This window comes from Pyxicephalus adspersus, chromosome 10, assembly GCF_032062135.1.
Source record: "Pyxicephalus adspersus chromosome 10, UCB_Pads_2.0, whole genome shotgun sequence".
NCBI lineage: Eukaryota > Metazoa > Chordata > Amphibia > Anura > Pyxicephalidae > Pyxicephalus > Pyxicephalus adspersus.
The window spans coordinates 44,255,206-44,274,220 of NC_092867.1; the positions used below are offsets into that span (position 1 = coordinate 44,255,206).

Genomic DNA, 19,015 nt, shown 5'->3' on the forward strand with positions numbered 1-19,015 from the left:
AGCTATTTTGCTACAAATCGGCCAGAATAGATGAAGGGAGTGGAGAAGTCAATTGTTGGTTCAGCCACTAGAAATCGCAGAAAAGTATACCATGCAATTTAGTGCCAGAGTAGCAGAATTTTACATTTTTATTTTCAGGGACTGATCTGCTTCTGAAAAACATGTATTGAGTGATCAGTGTGGCTGTTTTTGCAAATATTTGCATTAATGAAACTAAATTCTGCCAATGGGTGTTTATGCCCACATACTGGTTTATTTTGCCTAGCCTGCCTTCCTTTATGGTTGTGTTGGTTTTGAATTTTTGAGATTGTTTCCCACTTTCCCTTTCTATTAGAACAATGCTATGTTGACAAGGCTAGTCTTAGCCCTGTCTTTTGTATCTATACTGGTAAGTATATCTCCAACCTATAAACCAAAAAATGCCTGATGTCTGATTCCACATTTTGGCATGCCTAAGTCTATCATAACTTGGGATTTGGGGAGATTTTGGTTACCGCGACAAATAACCATGGGGGGATCTTGTCTCCATGACTTTGTGATTTATTTTCAAAATTATTTTCATCTTTTAGAGATGTGGATTGTTCCGGAGTCTGAAATCTTTACCATGGGATTGTGGTCCATCAGTATCGGAGCCCTTGGAGCTGCAGTAGCTGGAATATTATTGGCCAACACAGAGTATTTCCTTGCAAAAACTGAGAAAGCCTCTGCGGAATATCTAGGAGATGCTGACCTAAAGACTATTGCAGATGGTAAAGTTAATGTACAATGTCTATAGTTCTGTTTTTCTTTTCTTGTATGTATCAGAAGTTTTTTATGGTTTCCAAACACTTCTGTGTATACACTAACCAGTGTCATTTTTGATATATTAAAAATATTTTTTAAGTGCAAAAAAAAAAATGAATACCTTTCTTTTGTCTCGTTCCCACAAGACCTAACAAGTTAATGTGCATGTCCAGCTGAAATGTGTTAGTTTCCAGTTGAGTAAGGAATCATTAGATTAGGTTTCTGTGACAGTTGTTTTTGTAATAGCAAGTGAGAGTAAACTCTCAGCAAGCTTTTTGACCATTTGTCCTCAGGACACAAAATTAAAAAGAAGAAAAACAGGGTTGGATATATCCCTGTTGTAATAGATTATAGAAAAAATACACAAATCATTTCTTAGTAGGTCATCCTATTGGTTCTCGACAGTTGGCAGGGATGGAATGAACATTCAACAATCATACATTAAAAAATATTCTGAACACAGGGAACATTGTAGGAAAAATGTTGAATAATACAATCACAGCAATTACAAATAGCATAATTTGGGCATGTTCAACGTGATCGAGGCTGTTCCAAATTACTTTTAGTTCCAAGCTTGTCTTAACCCTCATCCTTTTCTGCAGATATTCTTTAGTCCATCTTCCTCCCCCCACAATATTAGACTTTGTTATACAACAAAATACCTGGACAGAGCGAGGAAGAGTTATCTGTCTTTGATGTTGTTGGGGAGATTCTATCCGGTCGTTCCTGTGGCACCTGTACAAGAGTGGACATTCTATAGACAAAAGGCACAGATGGGAACCAAAATAATGTTTAAACTGGACATTTAGAAAACAAATTCGAATTCTCTCCTCTACACAAAATAAAATTATTTTTTAAATATTTTTTACTCTTTATTAGCATTCCATGCTCCTAATTTCATGATGGTCACCTAGCTGGGTTGGATGTGCCAGGTTCCTCCAGGAGAACCCATATTTCATTAAAAAAGCAAATAAAACTTTTTCTGGAGTTGGACTTTAAAGTTGACCCCTTGGCATAAACCTAACCCCCTCTAACTAAACACTGCATAATATGTAATACTCAAATACAGAGTTTTCTCTTCTCTGCTTGTAAGATGCCCGTGTCACTCCCTGTATGATGAGGGCACTTGTATTGTCTGCTCAGAGATGGGGATCCAGACAATGACATCAGTCAGAGGTACCTCCTGTCACAGGCACATCAGCACTGGATTAGTACTCCCTCCGCTTGTGGAAACTGCTGTCAAGAGAACTGGGAGGTGGATTAAGGTGAATATACCTTCACAAGCAAAGGAAAAAAGATTAGAAGGTGTTAGCATATTTCCTCCTAGATTGGCTTTAAATTGTAAGGGATGGAACATGTCTGGGAATACCTACAGAGTCAATAGTGTAATTTTTCTTCTACAAGAATGATTTAAAAAAAAAAATATTTACAATTTACAAATTCCCACAATAATTACACTTGTTTTGTTGTTGTTTCTGCTTCCTTTTTTATTAATATTTCATTTTGATTTGTAGCAAGTACTGTATCCTTGGCAGTACCATTGATTTTAAAGCAAGCTACTGTTCTTAGTTCATTTACATTGTAATTTCATTTCACTTTCATTTACTTTGTAATTGGCTACAATGTTTTTAATAGTGGCATATTTGTTTCTGTATGAAAAGCTAAACATGATGGATAATGGAATATAAACTTGTCCTTTACAGAATCAAGGACTTTCAAAGCTAAAGAACTATGGGAGAAAAATGGAGCTGTGATAATGGCTGTACGAAGACCTGGATGTTTCTTGTGCAGAGAGGTAAATGAATAACTTAAGTTATGTATTGTATTTTTGCACTGTATTCATGTGGTAATGTATTAATTATGTCCTAATATGATAATAGATGTGCTATCTGCAGCACAATGTAAAAATATGTACCACATTCAGGGCAAAGTCTAAATGTTAGCATGATGCCCTGCTTACATTAACTTTCCTTGAAGTCCCCAACTGCTCCATTAACCTAGAGAAAAAAAAATAAAGCTTTGTGTAAGATATGCAGGCTGTACTACAAACCTGTTTTTCTTTTGTACCTAGTGATCAAGAACTTGCCTAATTCATCCAACCTTAGATAAATCATAACCTATAGAAAAATATTTTCCATTCATCTTTAAGGAAATCTCTGTTCAATGGGTAATGGCACAAGCTCGAAGTTAGTATTCAGTTTTTTTATAGTGGCAGTTTTTGTTTGTGTTATCTTACCAGTTGATTCCTTTAAGTAACATTAGGAAAACAGGTACAATGACTTCAATCATCAGCTTACATACCAGAAAAATGATGTTCAACCGCAACAGTTCTATTTTAGGAACTATGTAAGATATTACGGGTATTTCCCTACTATTCCTCTAAAGTCTGGGGATTATTTTGACAAAAAGACACATCTGTAAAAACCTGTCAGTAATCTGCCCATTCAAGGGAGTTTAAGAAACGATCAGCAAGTTAATTTTTTTCGTTTGGCAACCTGGGATGAACTTAGTGAATGTAGGTAACAAAAAAAAAACAGGTGATTGGCCTTTTTTAGGTATGTTAAAAAATGGTATATGGTTGTTATAGTTTTATAATACTTTTTTACTGCTGTTCGTATATATATTTAAAAATTATTTGGCATTACAGGAAGCTGCAGGGTTGTCATCACTTAAGCCAGAGCTTGATCAACTTGGTATCCCGCTATATGCTGTGGTGAAAGAAAAGATTGGAACTGAAGTTGAAGATTTTCAGCCTTACTTTAAAGGGGAGATTTTTCTTGATGACAAGGTATATTGTATAATATTGGTTAATGTTTTAGATGAATTCTTGCTGGACCTACCCAGGGCACTCATTTTTTTTAGCTCAGATTTTTTATTTTTAGCTCAGAGTTTCTCAGAAGTTTGCCAAATTACTAGCTAATAACATAATTAAGTAATCTTGTATACCCAATACTGCACATTACTCTACTAACTAATTCATAATCTATATTCCACCAGCTTGCGAGGCAGCCTTTTCTGATACTATTGAGTTTTTTTTTATTTTTTTGTGATTTTGGACAAAGTGGGATAGCCTTCTCCCACAGACCCCTGGGGATCACTGACCTTTTTGCTGGTTCACCAGTTGTTCATTCTTGGATTTCTTTTAGTGGTTACTAACTACTGCATACTGGAAACACCCATTAAGGCCTGCTCCTTTTAGAGTTGCTCTGGCCTAGTTATTTATCCACCACAATTTGACCCTTGTCAAAATTCCCAGAACCTGACACTTGCCTATTTTTCCAGTTTCCAACACTTCACCTTTAGGATCTGACTGTACACTTACTGCCCAATATATCCACCTCTTCACAGGTCCTATTGTACAGGAGATAACAATGATTGTGTATAGTAGCTGTTTCTTTGCAGGTAACTTTAATATCTATACTTCTAGAGCAGGCTCTTGGACTAGGTGGCCTGAAGAAGTTTCCCCTATGGCGTTCCTGTGTATAGACATTCCTACTTTTACTATACAGGTGGTTTTCTCCAGGGTCCACACCTTGTCTGTAACAAACATTTGTTTGGCATTCACAGGTTTGATTTCCCTTGGATTTCTGTGGTCACACCTTTGCACATTTATAAGTTGCAATCTTGAATTTCCTGTCACTCATGGGGCTGGACCATTTTTATGTACTTTATCTTCCCCTAGCTGGTCCTTTAATGTTCTAATGGAAGTTTACGGAGACTTTCTGACATGATTGTTGGACAGACGTTTGAGTGACCGTCATATGTGTCGGTCTTAATACTCTGATAATCCGCTTGGAGCTTCTTTGGCCCTACAGCTTCTGAAATAAAAGAACACAACCGTTACATACATCAATTTAACTCATGGTTTTCATGGACAGATGTTTCAGTCTTGATTCTTGGGGAGCTTTGTCAAAAATACCTTATAAGCGTCAGAAAGTTGTAGAAATTGGATTGTCTGTTGTAACTGTAATATTCACCTTAAGATTTAAAGAGCAAATAAGCCTGAAAAACCAAAAGCAAAAAGGTGTGAATGAATAAAGTGAAGGTATACTCCTATAGAAAAGACAAGCCAGGACCAAAAAGACAGATTTATTGCCTGCATACAGAAGATACTGAAATCCTTGTCCCATATTCACTCCTAGGGTAATTCCCAAAGCAAATGCAAATTGATTAACTTTCATTCATTAAGTTCATTAACTCATGCATGCATTTATTTTGTGCCTGACAAATCCAAGCAATACACTGTGCAAGGTAAGACTAGCACATTGTCCATAATTAACCACTTTATGTATTTAAAATTATCCCTGTGCCTCTCTTTGGCCCTGTGATCTGATTTCAAGTGCTTTGCCATCTCTAATTGATCACACTTTATGTGATAAATGGCAAATTGTAATCTATTTTGTACAATTACAGTGCTAAACTGTAAACATTTATTAAGGTACCGTAGACAAACAGTTTGTGGTTGAAATCCTTGTACACAATCTTGCTCACAATAACAGGATTTGCTTCTGAAAAAGCTAGTAGCTATACCATGAACTGACTAGAATTTTAATTGAAGCTGTAACAAAGAAAGGAGTGCTCCCTGGCATCAAATACTTTGTAACTTTGTCCTATAAACAAATTCCATTGTTTGTGTTAGTTTCTAACAGTCAAGTTAAGGTAGCACTTTACAAATCTGTCTTCCTCTTAAAACAGTCTGAGGACATTAAAAAAAAATGTGCATTATATTTTGTTATAAAATGATAAGTAGATAGCTTTTGAAAGTCTAAGATTGGCTATGCACAGCCTATATTGGTTAGCTTTTTGTGCTATAATATGCATTACGTGACATTATTGGATAACCATTTTGTATGTTCATATATGTGTGAGGATTTTAACTTATCCAGGTCATGATGTAGCTAATAGCAGTTAGGCACATTTGTTTTAGATTTGTTCTATAATGTTGAAGATCCATGTAGCCCTTTTCTTTCTAATTAAGGACAACACATCCCTGATAATTATAATGATGATTATTAAAACTGATGTTTTACTGCTCATCTTAGCTGTTTCTTTGTTAAGACCTCTCAAGTGTCCCACACCCCAACTGACTACTAAATCCTTAACAAAGAAAATGTACCTTAGTCAATGTTGGTTTTCCTTAAGTAAACCTTGTATTCTCATCTTTCATATGCCCTGTTTTTACATAAATGTGAATGGGGATTATATTGTGCACTTGTATTGACCATCCTAATCTATCATCACACATGAATGCTGATTAAAAGAAAATGCAATGCCATTGAAGCTATAGGATTGCCTGCAAAGTCACATATAATGTACAAGCAACTTGCATAATAAAAGCATAAAAGTGATACTGCAAATAACTAAAGTAATGAATTAGGAAAAAACTTGCAAAATGTTCGGCTGGGAAGAGTGATAAAGCTTAGTTCTTCGAATCAAACAAATAAAAAAGTATTTTACCTTTTTGGTATTCTGCAGAAACGATTCTATGGACCTGAGAAGAGAAAGATGATGTTCCTGGGTATGATCCGATTGGGAGTTTGGCAGAATTTCCGCAGAGCCTGGAAAGCTGGATTTGAAGGGAACCTGGAAGGGGAAGGCTTCATCCTTGGAGGTGTATTTGTTATTGGCTCTGGAAATCAGGTAACTAGAATCAATATCAAATCATATTGGAACTGTTTCTTATTTACTGATAAGAAATGTCATTTACAGTTGGCTCCCTTGCTGGTTTATCGCACATCCTCTCCTTGTGCCTTACTAATAGGAAATGGAGCCAGGTGCAAGCAGAGCCTGAACTTCCATTTCCACTTGGACTTCTTTCTGGTTAGCTCAAACCCTTCACTTGTACATGGCTCCTTCCCCACTAATTCATTGGATATATAAAATGTATAATTTCTCTGGACTGAGAATTTCAGGGGTTCCATTGACATATAATCAAACATGTTTTATGTACAACCAATAAACATGTTGTACATTGGTTGTACATTTGGTAATCAAACAATGCTAAACAAAAAATGTTTTTTGAATAAACAAAATACTCTCCAATTCACTTGCAAACCAGGTGATTCTTTATTTGATTGTTTCACTTTCCTAAGTATATTTTTTTTTAAAGTTTGGAATGTCTTGGTGAGAAATGATGTCCCACAGGTGTGCAGAAATCATGTTTAGACTCGAGATAACAAAATAAATGTGGTCTTCAGCTTTCTAATAATTTTTATAACCATTTGTTATGCTTTTTTTTTTCTATATAATACTCTTTTTCTATATTATACCATTTGATAAACTGATAATATTTAATTTCAGTTTATTATGTATGTAGTGAATAATCCTGGTTTTGTAGCATTGGGATCCTGAACTCAGATTTTGAAAGGGTCTTGAAGTTTGCATGTTCCTTTATCCATGCTGGGTTTTTTTATATGTTGCTTCCTGGCTTACTCCAAAGACATACAGAATGGTTTTTGACTACTGTCTATAGGGGCACTTATTAGCCAGACCCATATAGAACCAACTTGGTTTTATGCCCTTCCCATACACATACTACAAGCCTATGCAGTCAAAACACAATGAATACATAAAAAAAATAGAACTTATTATAGCTCATGGAAAAAATGCCATCGGGTGACTAAAATCACCAGGTACAATGAGGGTGTTTTTAAAATGATTTGGTAGATTTAAAGCTGATTTAAATGGATGAGTATTTGTTTGATCTTTCATTTTCCGTTGGGTATTGTTAACTTGTCATATGGAAAGTTGTGCTCATAAAGATACTATAAAGCTTTACCTTCTCAACATCTGCGTATTTACAACAATAAGTATTACCAGTAACAAAAATAAACACAATGCTTTAGTTACCGTTGCCACAACTGTTAGTTTGGTTTGTCTAAACCCGACCTAAATATATCTTGAGGAAGATCACCCACAAACAATCATCCCATGCTTCCCTTATCCTCAAGGCATGTCTTGTTTACCAAAGGAGGTAAAAGAAGCTACAACAAAGGAATTCTTGGTGACTAATTTCTCCTTTTATGTTTTCAGACTCTAACTTATTATTTTATTTATCTAAATACAATTGATGGATTGCACAGTTCCAAGGTGAAATAGTTGAAATATCACAACATAATGTTTCCTATAACATTTTGTTTCATAATTTCCAGGGAATCCTTCTGGAGCATCGTGAAAAGGAATTTGGAGATAAGGCGAACTTGACAGCTGTACTTGAAGCCGCTAAGAAGATCAAGCATTCTGAATCCCATTAAATGTGTGGATGCTGCCATGGAGAGCAGCAGCCTTTAAGCACTGGCCTCCTGGCCTGTCTTTACACAATGTTCTGGGTAGAACAAGAATTTACAGACTTTATTTATTTTTACATAGTTACATAGTTGGTTAGGTTGAAAAAAGACATAAGTCCATCATGTTCAACCACTAGGGAAATAAACATATCCCAGATATAAAACCTATAGGACATAGTTGGTCCAGAACAAGGCAAAAAACCCTGGTACAATTTGCTTCAACGGGGAAAAAATTCATTCCTGATTCCATAAGGCAATCGTATGTTCCTTGGTTTAATAACAGTCACTGTTATTTGTACTTTAAAGCCTTAATACCCCGTTATATTCTATGCTTCTAGAAAAACATCCCTCTTTTTCCAAAAGCAATCTATAGTAGTTGCTGAAACTACTTCTGAGGGAGCCGATTCCACATTTTCACAGACCTTACAGTGAAGAATCTCTTCCTTATCCGGAGCTTAAAGCTTACCTAAACTCAGAAATTTCATTTTACATAAAATCCCTTTTATGTTATTTAAGAATTATTTTTTTGTTTTTAAAAAAATGAGTGCAGCACTGCTCCCTAATTCTCAATTGCCTAGGCAATCAAGAATGAATGGGAGCGCAAAGCCTCCTGGGATACCTACATCAGGCATCTCGGGAGGCCCTTGGGTGCTCCTTCTGTGAATGCCCGAGCATCTCATGCATGCGCAGAAAGAGCCTTTTTGTAGGAAAATAAATTGCGGATCTTACGCATGCGCAGTGAGATCGGCAAGTTTTTTTTTTTTTTTTTTTCCCCCAACCTTTGTCACCCGAACTCGCGCCTGGGTCGAGTGACGTAGGGAGAAGAGACGAAGATGGCGGCGCCTGGCGCGCCAGCTCCCAGATGGATGCCGGGTCTCCGTGGGACCTAATGGAAGAGACCTCTGGATGGATCGGACTGCCCTTTACTAGCTTGCTAGATATTGCAGCTTGGCATTGCATGCTGTTATTAAGTCTTATGATCTACCAGAACCCCCAGATCCTTTTCCATTTCCGACTCCCCCAAATGTATTCCCCCTAGACCGTATGAAGCATGCATGTTTTTAGCTCCCAAGTGCAAAACTTTACATTTATCTATATTAAATGTCATTTGCCACTTGGCTGCCCAATCAAACGGTACATCCAGGTCTGCTTGTAGATTATAGACATCCTGTATGGACATAATTCCATTACATAGTTTGGTGTCATCTGCAAACACAGAAATTATATTTTTATCCAAAACTCTATATGATTTATAAACATGTTAAACAGTAAAGGTCCCAACACTGAACCCTGGGGTACACCACTAATAACCTTAGACCATTCAGAGTATGAATCAATAATAAAAGTCTTTAAGCCAGTTCTCTATATTTTCTGATGACATTTATTGTTTTACGAGCATATTCATTAAGATTGTGCAAAATAAAAAACAAAGATGATGTGAAAAGTACAGTAAACCCATATTGATTAGATTCTGTCAGTTTAGCTGAAAATTTTTTTTTAAATTGGCTTCTGATTGAAAATCGCCTTTTCTGTATCATTTCTTTTTTCTTTCTTATCTTTCTTTCATATTTCCACTGGCTACTGAAAAGGCTTGTTTGCATAATGCATTCTGTACATGAAATGTGTGTTAATTTATAGAAGCTGAAGATTTTATTTTCTGCAATGTTCATTGTAAAACAATCTTTTTCTGAGGATGGCTGTAATTTGACTTCAACTCTGATTTGGGCAGACTTCCTGTAATTGCTGTTAGCCAATGAGCTGGGCATTTAATTTATGGAGACTTTCCATAGACAAGCAATGTACAAAATGTTTTAACATTTCTGTAGGTACAAAGCTTGAATTATAGGCAATGTTGTTAAATTATAGTGACTGCAATCTGAAATGAGATGATGATGATATTTTTAATAAAAATAGTTTGTCTCGTGTATTAATTGTATATGTTACATTTTTTTTTTAACAAAATGGTTATTCTTTAAACAAATTCCAGTATCATTCTAATAAAGGAAAAATGGTCACTTATTAGTGTGATGAATGCCTGAAAACATAGATACAGAGCTATGGCATAGCTATCCAGGTAGGTTACATAACAAAGAGAAAACTTCACTGATACTGGTGAGACTTAAGAATTCATCTTCAATTACTTCTTGCTCTGGGCTGTTTCTGTTAAGTGTTCCTGACATGCCTGAACAATGATTTTCTCCAATCTTGTACTTTAATATACAAAGAATAAACAAATAGTTAACCTTTCCCCTTGAATTGTAGACCTCCTATATTGATCTCTGTCTTGGCAACATAGTAACCTGAACAGGTTATTATCCAGTCCAAAATTTACCATTATATACTTAAAAGTTTTGATGGCAGATGAGCTTCTGTGCTGGCATCTAGATCCATTTTTTATATTTCAAGATATTATTTGTCTCTGTTATGGTTCAAGGTTATAAAATGCCATAAAATAATATTTGTATTTTTACTTTTTTTTTTTTTTTTTCTGGCTCAGGACTTTAAATGTTAAAACCTTGCTTTGAAGTTAATTTTATTGTACATTTGACAAAAGTACTTTTTACAACAAAAAATCGTATATTAAACCACTTTTGTCTCTTTAGGTGTAGGAGAGATGTAGCCTTGCTTTTCTTTCCCTGCCGCCAAACCCCCAATGCTATTCTCGGCAATATTTAGCTGTCAAAATGACAGTCCGGAATAGTTATGTTTTACTGCTGTCAAAAAGCAGCTGCTCATTTGTGAAACGTGCCGGTAGTTTGCATGAAGGAATAAAGTGTAACAATGTATTGTTAAATTTGGTGTACAAAAGGGGGTGTCCCTGTCAATGGGGATTGCATACATTAATATAATGACCTACATTCTCTGACTCAAAACTCAAAAAACTAAATCTTTGAAACTGGTCTTTAAAACCATAGAAATACATTTAATTGTATTTACCTTATAAGGGTAGGATGTATTAAACATTAACACTTCACTTCTCTACCCCAAACACAACAAAAATGAGCAGTTTTCTTTTAATTTTGTCAGTTTGCTCCAAAAGGTCCCATGGTTTACCTGTCCTGTTCAAAAAAAAAAAAAAATTATCAATCACATGACAGCTGCAACCTTTTTCATTTGTTGCTTAAAGGGCCAGAAACCTGTATATACTGCACCACTTACATTATGGTAAAGCCAATTATTCCCATGGTGTGTCTGGTTGAAATGTGGGTACTGACAATGTGCCCAGAACCATTTGCATTTTATGCCATTTAACCCTGGCAGGGATAGGTGGGACAGACCGAGACTTCATTGACCTGTCAGTCACCTAAGCAGCCTGATTCTGCTAACTTTGGTGACATAACGTTGCTGCTCATGGTTATTAAACTAATGGCTTGGAGATATAGAAGGGATAGTGGCCAATGGTTTTCCAAACAAAGCAAGCCGTGTAACACAAAGGCACTCCCTTCTTGAACCCCCGCAATGACCTCATAAAGGCTAAAAAGAGGAATTACACAGTACTAGGTTAGTTTGAATAAAAAATACTAGGGCACTACACCGAGGGAGGTCTGAGGGCACTTTAAGGTGCTGGCTAGAGTTCAGCTACAGTTTCTCCTGTACCCTAGTATAGACATACTCTATATTCTGTAATACTCTGACCTTTTCTTCCATCCTATCTGATACGTGCTTAGGACATGATTAAAAAATCCTCCCTTCGCCAACCTAAACTGATAAAATTACAGTGTGAAGGTTTTAGAAAGAGCTGAGTGTTCCTTGCAAAGAACAACAGGAGAAAGCAACATTTGTAGGGCGGCATGACCTAAGAATGGTCACAGCTTGTCCTAAACAATAAATTCTTCATACAATTGCAAGTCTTTGCCTTTCAAGCATAGCTAACATTTAGTTGGAAGTTATATACAGTATATATCTCTACAGCCTTTTACTATTGGGTAGAAAAAAGGAATACTTAGTTTTTTTTTTTTTTTTGCTTTTGGGTCCTATTTTTTCACTTTGTGTCATGTAGACTCATCAGATACAAAGAGAAAGAGGACAACCCTCAAAGTGATTTCTTCACTTTTTTTTCCTTATAGTTGTCAGTAAATTAGTAATAGAAGAAATGTATTCTTATGGGGACATCTGCGTGTTCATAAACGATGGGTCACCTTGTGAGCAAAAAACATTTCATTTATGTGGCTTAAGCCGATTATACCTGGCTGACCGCTTAGCATGGCATATGCTTGTCTTTCCATATCATACCTAAAGTGTTACTCTATGTTGCAGGTCCAGAAAAAAAATATTTATGCTAACACAAACACCCAACACAATTAAGTGTGTAGAAAGTCCCACTTCCATGTTTAGCTGTATGCTAAACTCCATTCCACATTTCCGTAGTTAACACCTTACATTGTTGATACTCCTCAAATATGAGAGTGATGGGTCTTAGCTTTGGTGACTGATAAAATAAACTTGACCCTAATGATTACAAGAAGAATAATACTACGGTAATTTATATGTGAGAAAGAGGCTCCACCTAGTGGCAGGATAGAAGACTATAATATATTAGCACAAAAGTTAACATTCAAAAATCTGGCCTTCAATAATCCGGATCCTTCAGTTTTCCGGCATGGATTTCGGAGTGCATTTTCAAATTTACATTTATTTTTTTTCTGGAGGCGCTGTTTATGTTTTGATGGTGCTGTATTCCAGAATCAGCTGTTAGGTCTTGCTTTTCCTCCATAAAATGAAGCTGTTCCTGCTGCTGAGGATGCTGTTACTGTCAGTCATTAGGATGATCACCCTGACAGCCCATCTGTTATTTAGCTTCTTTTTGAGGGTACAGTAATGATTAAAATTCTAAGGCACTATTTAGTTGAACTAACATTCTGTGAAACTGTTTTTTTTAGTTGGTGAACATTAAAATTGAATTTGCTTTTCCTTTAGTGTCATTTCATTTAAATATATACAGCATATATAACACTCAAAAATCCGGAATTTTTGAAAATCCGGAACACCTCCGGTCCCGAGGTTTCTGGATTTTCGATTCTGTACTGTATTAGGCAATTTTAACTTACTTTTAACCTTTGTATTTTTTATTTCAAATGTGTTTCTTCATTTAACGTTACAACTTAAAAAACAAACATGTACCAAGCTAAGACTTGTGGGGTGTGTAAAAAATACATGTAATCCACTGTCCAACCATGACAAGAATGATTGCTTAGGGCCACCCTCAAGGAGTGGTCCTGTTAAACATTGAAAAACCAAACTTTGTAGATTCTTCTTTAGTTATGGCTATAGTCCTTGGAAAGTAAACAATAGCAATGGGAGGAGTGGGGGATCCACCCAAAGTCATCCTGAGATAGAGGTGGAGTTCAACTAATTTAAAAAAATAACTACCAAGAAGAGAAGGAAATAAAGTAGAAAAGGGAGGACCCAAAAGGGTTGGCGGTTAGAGGAGGGTACGGATGGGGGACTGGTCATTACATGATGGAAAACCAATTATGTCGATTGACTCGGTGTAACACAGAAAGGAAACCTCAAAGCGATAGACATGTTTGATCCCACCCCATAGGCATATAGTATTCTCTCCAGGGCGACTTTACGGAAGCGAGTCATGGAATGTGTAAGCATAGCTCTCATTTTTTTGTTGACCAGGAACCAGGACATTTTACTTTTAATCTGGGCTATGGTCGGGGTAGCCGACCACCAGGCCTTTGCCATTACCATCTTGTCTGCAGTAAATTGGTGATTCAACAGGCGAAATTTGACTGTGGTCCACGCCTCTGGTTTCAAATTAAGTAGTGCCTCTGCTGGGTGTTTAGGAAAACGTTTGCCCACCAAGGTGTATGCCATCTGGTACAGGTGAGTCCAGAATCTCTGCAATTTAGGGCTTTCCCACCATAGATGGTACAGAGTGCCAGCGCACTACATCCGTAAAAGCATGGGGAATTAGTATTTTTAAACAGGTTACTCAATAGCAGCCACCATTGCTTTAGGTCTAAAAAAATAACCTCCTATTGTGTGCTAGTTCCCCTACCTACTAGATTGTAAGCTCCTCTGGGCAGGGTCCTGTCCTCCTGGGTCACTGTCTATATTTGTCTGTCATTTGCAACCCCTATTTAATGTACAGTGCTGCATAATATGTTGGCGTTATTTAAATCCTGTTTATTAGTAATAATAATAATAATAATTAATAATAATAATAATAACCAAATTCATAGAAAATCATGAATTAACCATGAGACATTGGTGCCCTCTGCTGATATGATTAGAAACTGCAGAACATTTCTACATTCAGAGCAAACAATATACAATAATAGCATTCATAGTTCTTTTCTTTTATCATTAGTCACTACTCTGACTCATCAAGAGTATACACCCAGTACGAAAGTAGAAGTCACTAAGAAGTACAATGATTAAGCAATACAAGGGTGTAATTCTTTATTACCAAAACCATAAAGGAAGTGGCTAAAAGAAAATATATTACAGTCACATATTTGTAGATGGAAGTAGTTAAATGGACAGGTAGAAGGATTTAACAAACTTGTCCCAACAGATCATGCTATAATACCTCTATGTAAGATATTTGTTCAAGTCCGGTATATTGTAGCAGCTTCTACTACAAAGTAATGCTTGATATCAATGTGTTAAAGTATATCAATCACACACTGGAGCAATTGAGCCTGACATACACAAAGTGATTAGTAGTAGTAGATGCAGAGTTTAGCTAAACCATGACAATGTCCTAAATATGTGATTTTACTGAACATGATGGTCCACAGACATATATTCTTTCAAAGATAGCTAAACTCATACACAGGCTTCCTTCTTGTAGCAGTTTCTGTTCTCCAACAAACACACAATTGCATTGCAGCACATTTATGTTCACCATTTATAGCTCATCAGCTATCATTTAGAGTCAATGCAAGATCTCGGGCAAAGCATCATTCTTGATCTACCTTATCCATGTACCCATAGGCTGGCAATATTTTGTGGTCATGATAGGTTATGGACTTTGTCACAATGCCCATTTGGGGTAATTTGTTACTCCAACAGTTGACCACCTATAATTTCATGTTACATCAGCTCTCCATTTCTCCATCAGGGCTAAGGGTTTCACTCTGGTTGGAAAGTATCAAAGCTCACACAAGATTTGTCCCTGTTCCCTTTACATAACAGCGTTCAGGTTTGGTAATGGCCAATCAAACCCAAGAAGGTCACATCTTCCTGCCATGGCCAGTAATATCAGATAATATGCATTGGATCTGATGGGACGGTAGTAGACTATAAATCTCTGGAAGAGACAAATTCCCCATTATACCTTACCTGATATTTTATTGAAGATCCCACATCACAGAGAAGAATGGAAGTCACAATATACCTCAGCTCAATAAATTTACCACATTTTGTATCTTCAGTAACAGAATCATGTGTAAAAATACTTTGTTGAAATGGTTAAGCTGACTCATTTTTACTATCGTCTGCATTCTGTTCCTACTGGAAGTGTGCCGCACCTAACTCGCTCTGTGCAGAGATTTTTGCTTTGATGTATGGAGGGCAGGGGATAAGCTTCTTATTGAAGATGTGCTGCCTACAATCCTACGTTCAACCAAACTAAATATAAAACTGCTATGTGTTTTATGAAGACAAAAATATTACTACAACACAAATCTAGACACGTGACTAAGTATAAAGCTGAAATACTGTGCTGCATAGAAAAAAAAAGACAGCCCTATTGTAAAAGTTGTGTTTGGTACTTTCAGTGTTAGTGTGCCACCGCCATAGCTATGCCTATGGAATATGGGGGCAAGCGCATACCTCTGGCATTGAATGAATAAGTAACCCAGAGAGTCGAACAACCAGACCGTGCCAAGGGCGGATCTAAGGATGATGAGTAAGGATTCACAATGAGCAAGCCTTCCTTGAGATAGGCACACGGTAATAAATATCAGGGTTAAAAAATGTGCCCTTCAGCAAAGCTAAAACAGAACATTTGCTTGGAAAGTTGGACAATCCAGGTTCAAATAAGGATTGGTTGCAAACTTAACTCAAGGGATTGTGTTTTTGAAAGCATAGCTTGTTGTTATTTGCCTGAATTGTTTTAAAGTGGAAATTTCATTAAAAAAAAAAACTTTACTTTTGTTAGGCTCTCCTGAATCCGAGTCCAGCTACTTCCTTCTGGTATGGACAGGACTGCAGGCTTTGTACGTCACCCATCCTCACATTGCGCAGGAGCTAGTTCTATTTATCCCTCTGGGGAATGCTATTGCTGAAAACCACACTAAAGGGGTATTTTTTATAAACTCAGAACTCTATAACCACATATGAGAATTCTGTTTTAAGACTGTATCTCTGCTGCAAGAGCCAAATGTTCTTTTTATTTCTAAGAGGGAAGCAAAACATATCCATACTTCCATAGGCAGCTCTTCTCTATGACCGGCACTTGGTAGCAGGTTCTGGTCATCTCTCACAATACTTGTCACCATTAAAGTTCAGAGGGGCTGCACAAAACCTGAAGTGGAACACACGGTTACTTTATAAATATTACTTAGTTATTACTTAATTGCCTTAAATAAAACAGAACACTGAACAGAATTTCAAGCATGACTAACAGTGATTGAGAATGTTTTATTTCCCTAAAAGTTGGGCATATTTCACCTAGTGACCTGAGTTCTACAAGGCTTATATAATGAGCAACCTTGTCATCTTCCTTCATATTCCTCCTATATAATGTGAAAATGGCTAGAAGTGATTATGTCTGGTTGGACTCTGCACATTTATATCTGGGACCTTCCTGGATCTCATCCAAACTTCAGACTAATCAATTTCTCTAGCCGATCTTCATGCCCCATAAAGGTTTAAAAAGTATGGGGACAGAAAGTGTTTATATAGCAATTAAGGGTTAATTAGAATCTGAAACTGGCATCAATATTAGATGAAGCTCCTGTCCCTGCGTTTAGTCGATAGGTTGTTGTGGGATCCTAATTGGGCATTGCTGGACCCTGCAAAGGTTATTAGTTCAAAAAGAAATTTGCTTCTACTGTATTCTGGGGCTGCTAAACCTTTACAAGGAATCCATAAGGGGGACACCTGTACGCATTCCCCAGGGAGAGTGGGCTGACATCTGGGGGTTACATTCTAGTAAGCTCCCCACCCACAACACTGGGGTCACATTTTGGGATGAGGCCCTTTTGGGCATTCAAGGGTCTGGCTTTACCCAAAGAAGGGGTGCTATTACCTTCACCCGCACATCTGACCTATCTATGGGACCCTGAAAGCCCCCCGGGATGAGCAGAGTGGTACATAGAACCCATTACTATAAAGGGTAAATTAGTATTAGAAACAATGTCACAGAATAAAACTTCTTTATTAAAGAGGAACTAAACTAAAAATTGGTCAGGGCAGTCTGATCCCTCCAGGGGTGTCCTGCATCTGGTTCTACGTTGTCCCGACATTCGTCCCGGAGCCGCCATTCTTCCAGGTTCTTCATCCTACGTCACCTGACCCAGGCGTGAGATCAGGTGACGTAGGATGAAAAAACAATTGCTGATCTCACTGTACATGCGTGAGATCTGTTAATTTTTTCCCCCTTGAAAAGGCTCCTTCTGCGCATGCCCAAGATGCTCAGCCAAGTGCACAAGGAGCACCCAAGAGCCCCCCGGGATACGTAATGTTGATATCCCGGGAGGTCTTGTGCCCCCATTCATTCTGCATTGCCTAGGCAATTGGGAATTAGGGGGCGGTGCTGCACCCTTTTGTAACAAAAAAAAGGGTGTTACACCTAAAAAAAACTGAATTTTTACCTTACATAAAAGGCTTGTCATGTAAAGTGAAAATTCTGAGTTTAGGTATGCTTTTGTATTTTTTTTTAACAAATACTAAGTGATCAGCTTCCTGCAATATCCAAATGTGAGATGATGAGTTATTCCTGCTGTACAATGACAGGAGGTCTGTCCAGGAGTTCCTGGGGACACCGGAAATTCCCATGGGGCCCTGCTGCGGACATGTGTTACATGTATGTTATATGTATGTAATATGTGTATCTGCTGTACAGACATGCCTTCCACTTGCTGTGTTGGTAGTATATTAGCCCATATCATCCCCCCTCAGTACACAGCCTGTGCCCGGCCCCTCCCCGCCCTGTGACATGATGGGAGGGAGTGTTGTGATTGTACTTCCTGTGGAAGTTGTAGGAGGGATTTGTATACACAGAGCGATCAGCACAACTTTCTGCACACACCGTCAGTCTGAAAACTTCACACCGTCTGCTGTGTCCGGGTGAGTGCAGGGTGTTTGCTGTACACGGTGTGTGATGGGGGAGGGGGCAGTCATGGCTGAGTGCTGCCATCATACAGAGGCTGCGCCTCTCTGTTACCCATAGCAACAGGTCACCTGACCCCCCTGTGTGTGACCCCAGCACTGTGCACGGGGGGTCACCTATCATACATGGGGTCACTGAGCCCCACAACTAACATGGCTTTGTGCTGATTGCAGAGAGTGGAGATGGGGGGCAATGTGATTCCTATGTACACGCTATGTGTGAATGTAATCCTGTGATGTTGTGGTCGTCGGTGAATAATACTTATATTTACAATGAATTTCTTTCATCTGCCCGTTTTATCAACTAAATATGGCATTTATATTATTTTGTTCTGTTTGGTAACTTGATTCTGTCAGGAATTGTTGCATTGTTTAGCCCCTACTGAGCTTTTATTAGTAATCATTGTTCCTAACTCTGTGTGGACTACAGATCTCCTCCCTCCTAGCTTCTGCATTTAGGAGGGGCAGTTCTGTAGATAGTGGGGTAACAATGCTGCTCTAGATACAGGTATGAGGGCGTGGCTGCCGGATTTAGGAAGGGGTGTAATAGCGAGTACTGCATGACGCGGGCATGGCTGTGACGGCGGGGGCTGGGCAGGAGTGTGATGGCGGGGACTGTGGGACCTGGGCTGGGGTGACATCGGGACTTGGGA

The 19,015-nt window shown here is 37.8% G+C and overlaps 2 protein-coding genes across 2 annotated transcripts in view; both read left to right on the forward strand.

The window, feature by feature from the left end:
• The first annotated feature begins 543 nt into the window (after positions 1 to 543).
• On the forward strand, positions 544 to 9,994 carry PRXL2A (peroxiredoxin like 2A). Its single transcript, XM_072423857.1, has 5 exons — positions 544 to 749; positions 2,487 to 2,578; positions 3,431 to 3,571; positions 6,259 to 6,423; positions 7,935 to 9,994. The coding sequence occupies exons 1-5, from the start codon at positions 572 to 574 to the stop codon at positions 8,034 to 8,036; spliced, it is 678 nt and encodes a 225-aa protein (XP_072279958.1). The 5' UTR covers positions 544 to 571; the 3' UTR covers positions 8,037 to 9,994.
• An 8,213-nt stretch (positions 9,995 to 18,207) lies between these two features.
• The window catches only part of TSPAN14 (tetraspanin 14), a 27,716-nt gene continuing 26,908 nt past the window's right edge, over positions 18,208 to 19,015 (forward strand). Inside the window, exon 1 of the mRNA XM_072424931.1 lies at positions 18,208 to 18,320. The gene's annotated coding sequence lies outside the window, so the exon portion shown is untranslated. The remainder of the gene's footprint in view (positions 18,321 to 19,015) is intronic.

Coding starts and splice junctions, on each gene's coding strand:
- PRXL2A (XM_072423857.1), top strand. CDS start 572: ATGTGGATTGTTCCGGAGTCTGAAATCTTTACCATGGGATTGTGGTCC. Junction 750..2,486: donor CCTAAAGACTATTGCAGATG/GTAAAGTTAATG, acceptor TGTCCTTTACAG/AATCAAGGACTTTCAAAGCT. Junction 2,579..3,430: donor GATGTTTCTTGTGCAGAGAG/GTAAATGAATAA, acceptor TTGGCATTACAG/GAAGCTGCAGGGTTGTCATC.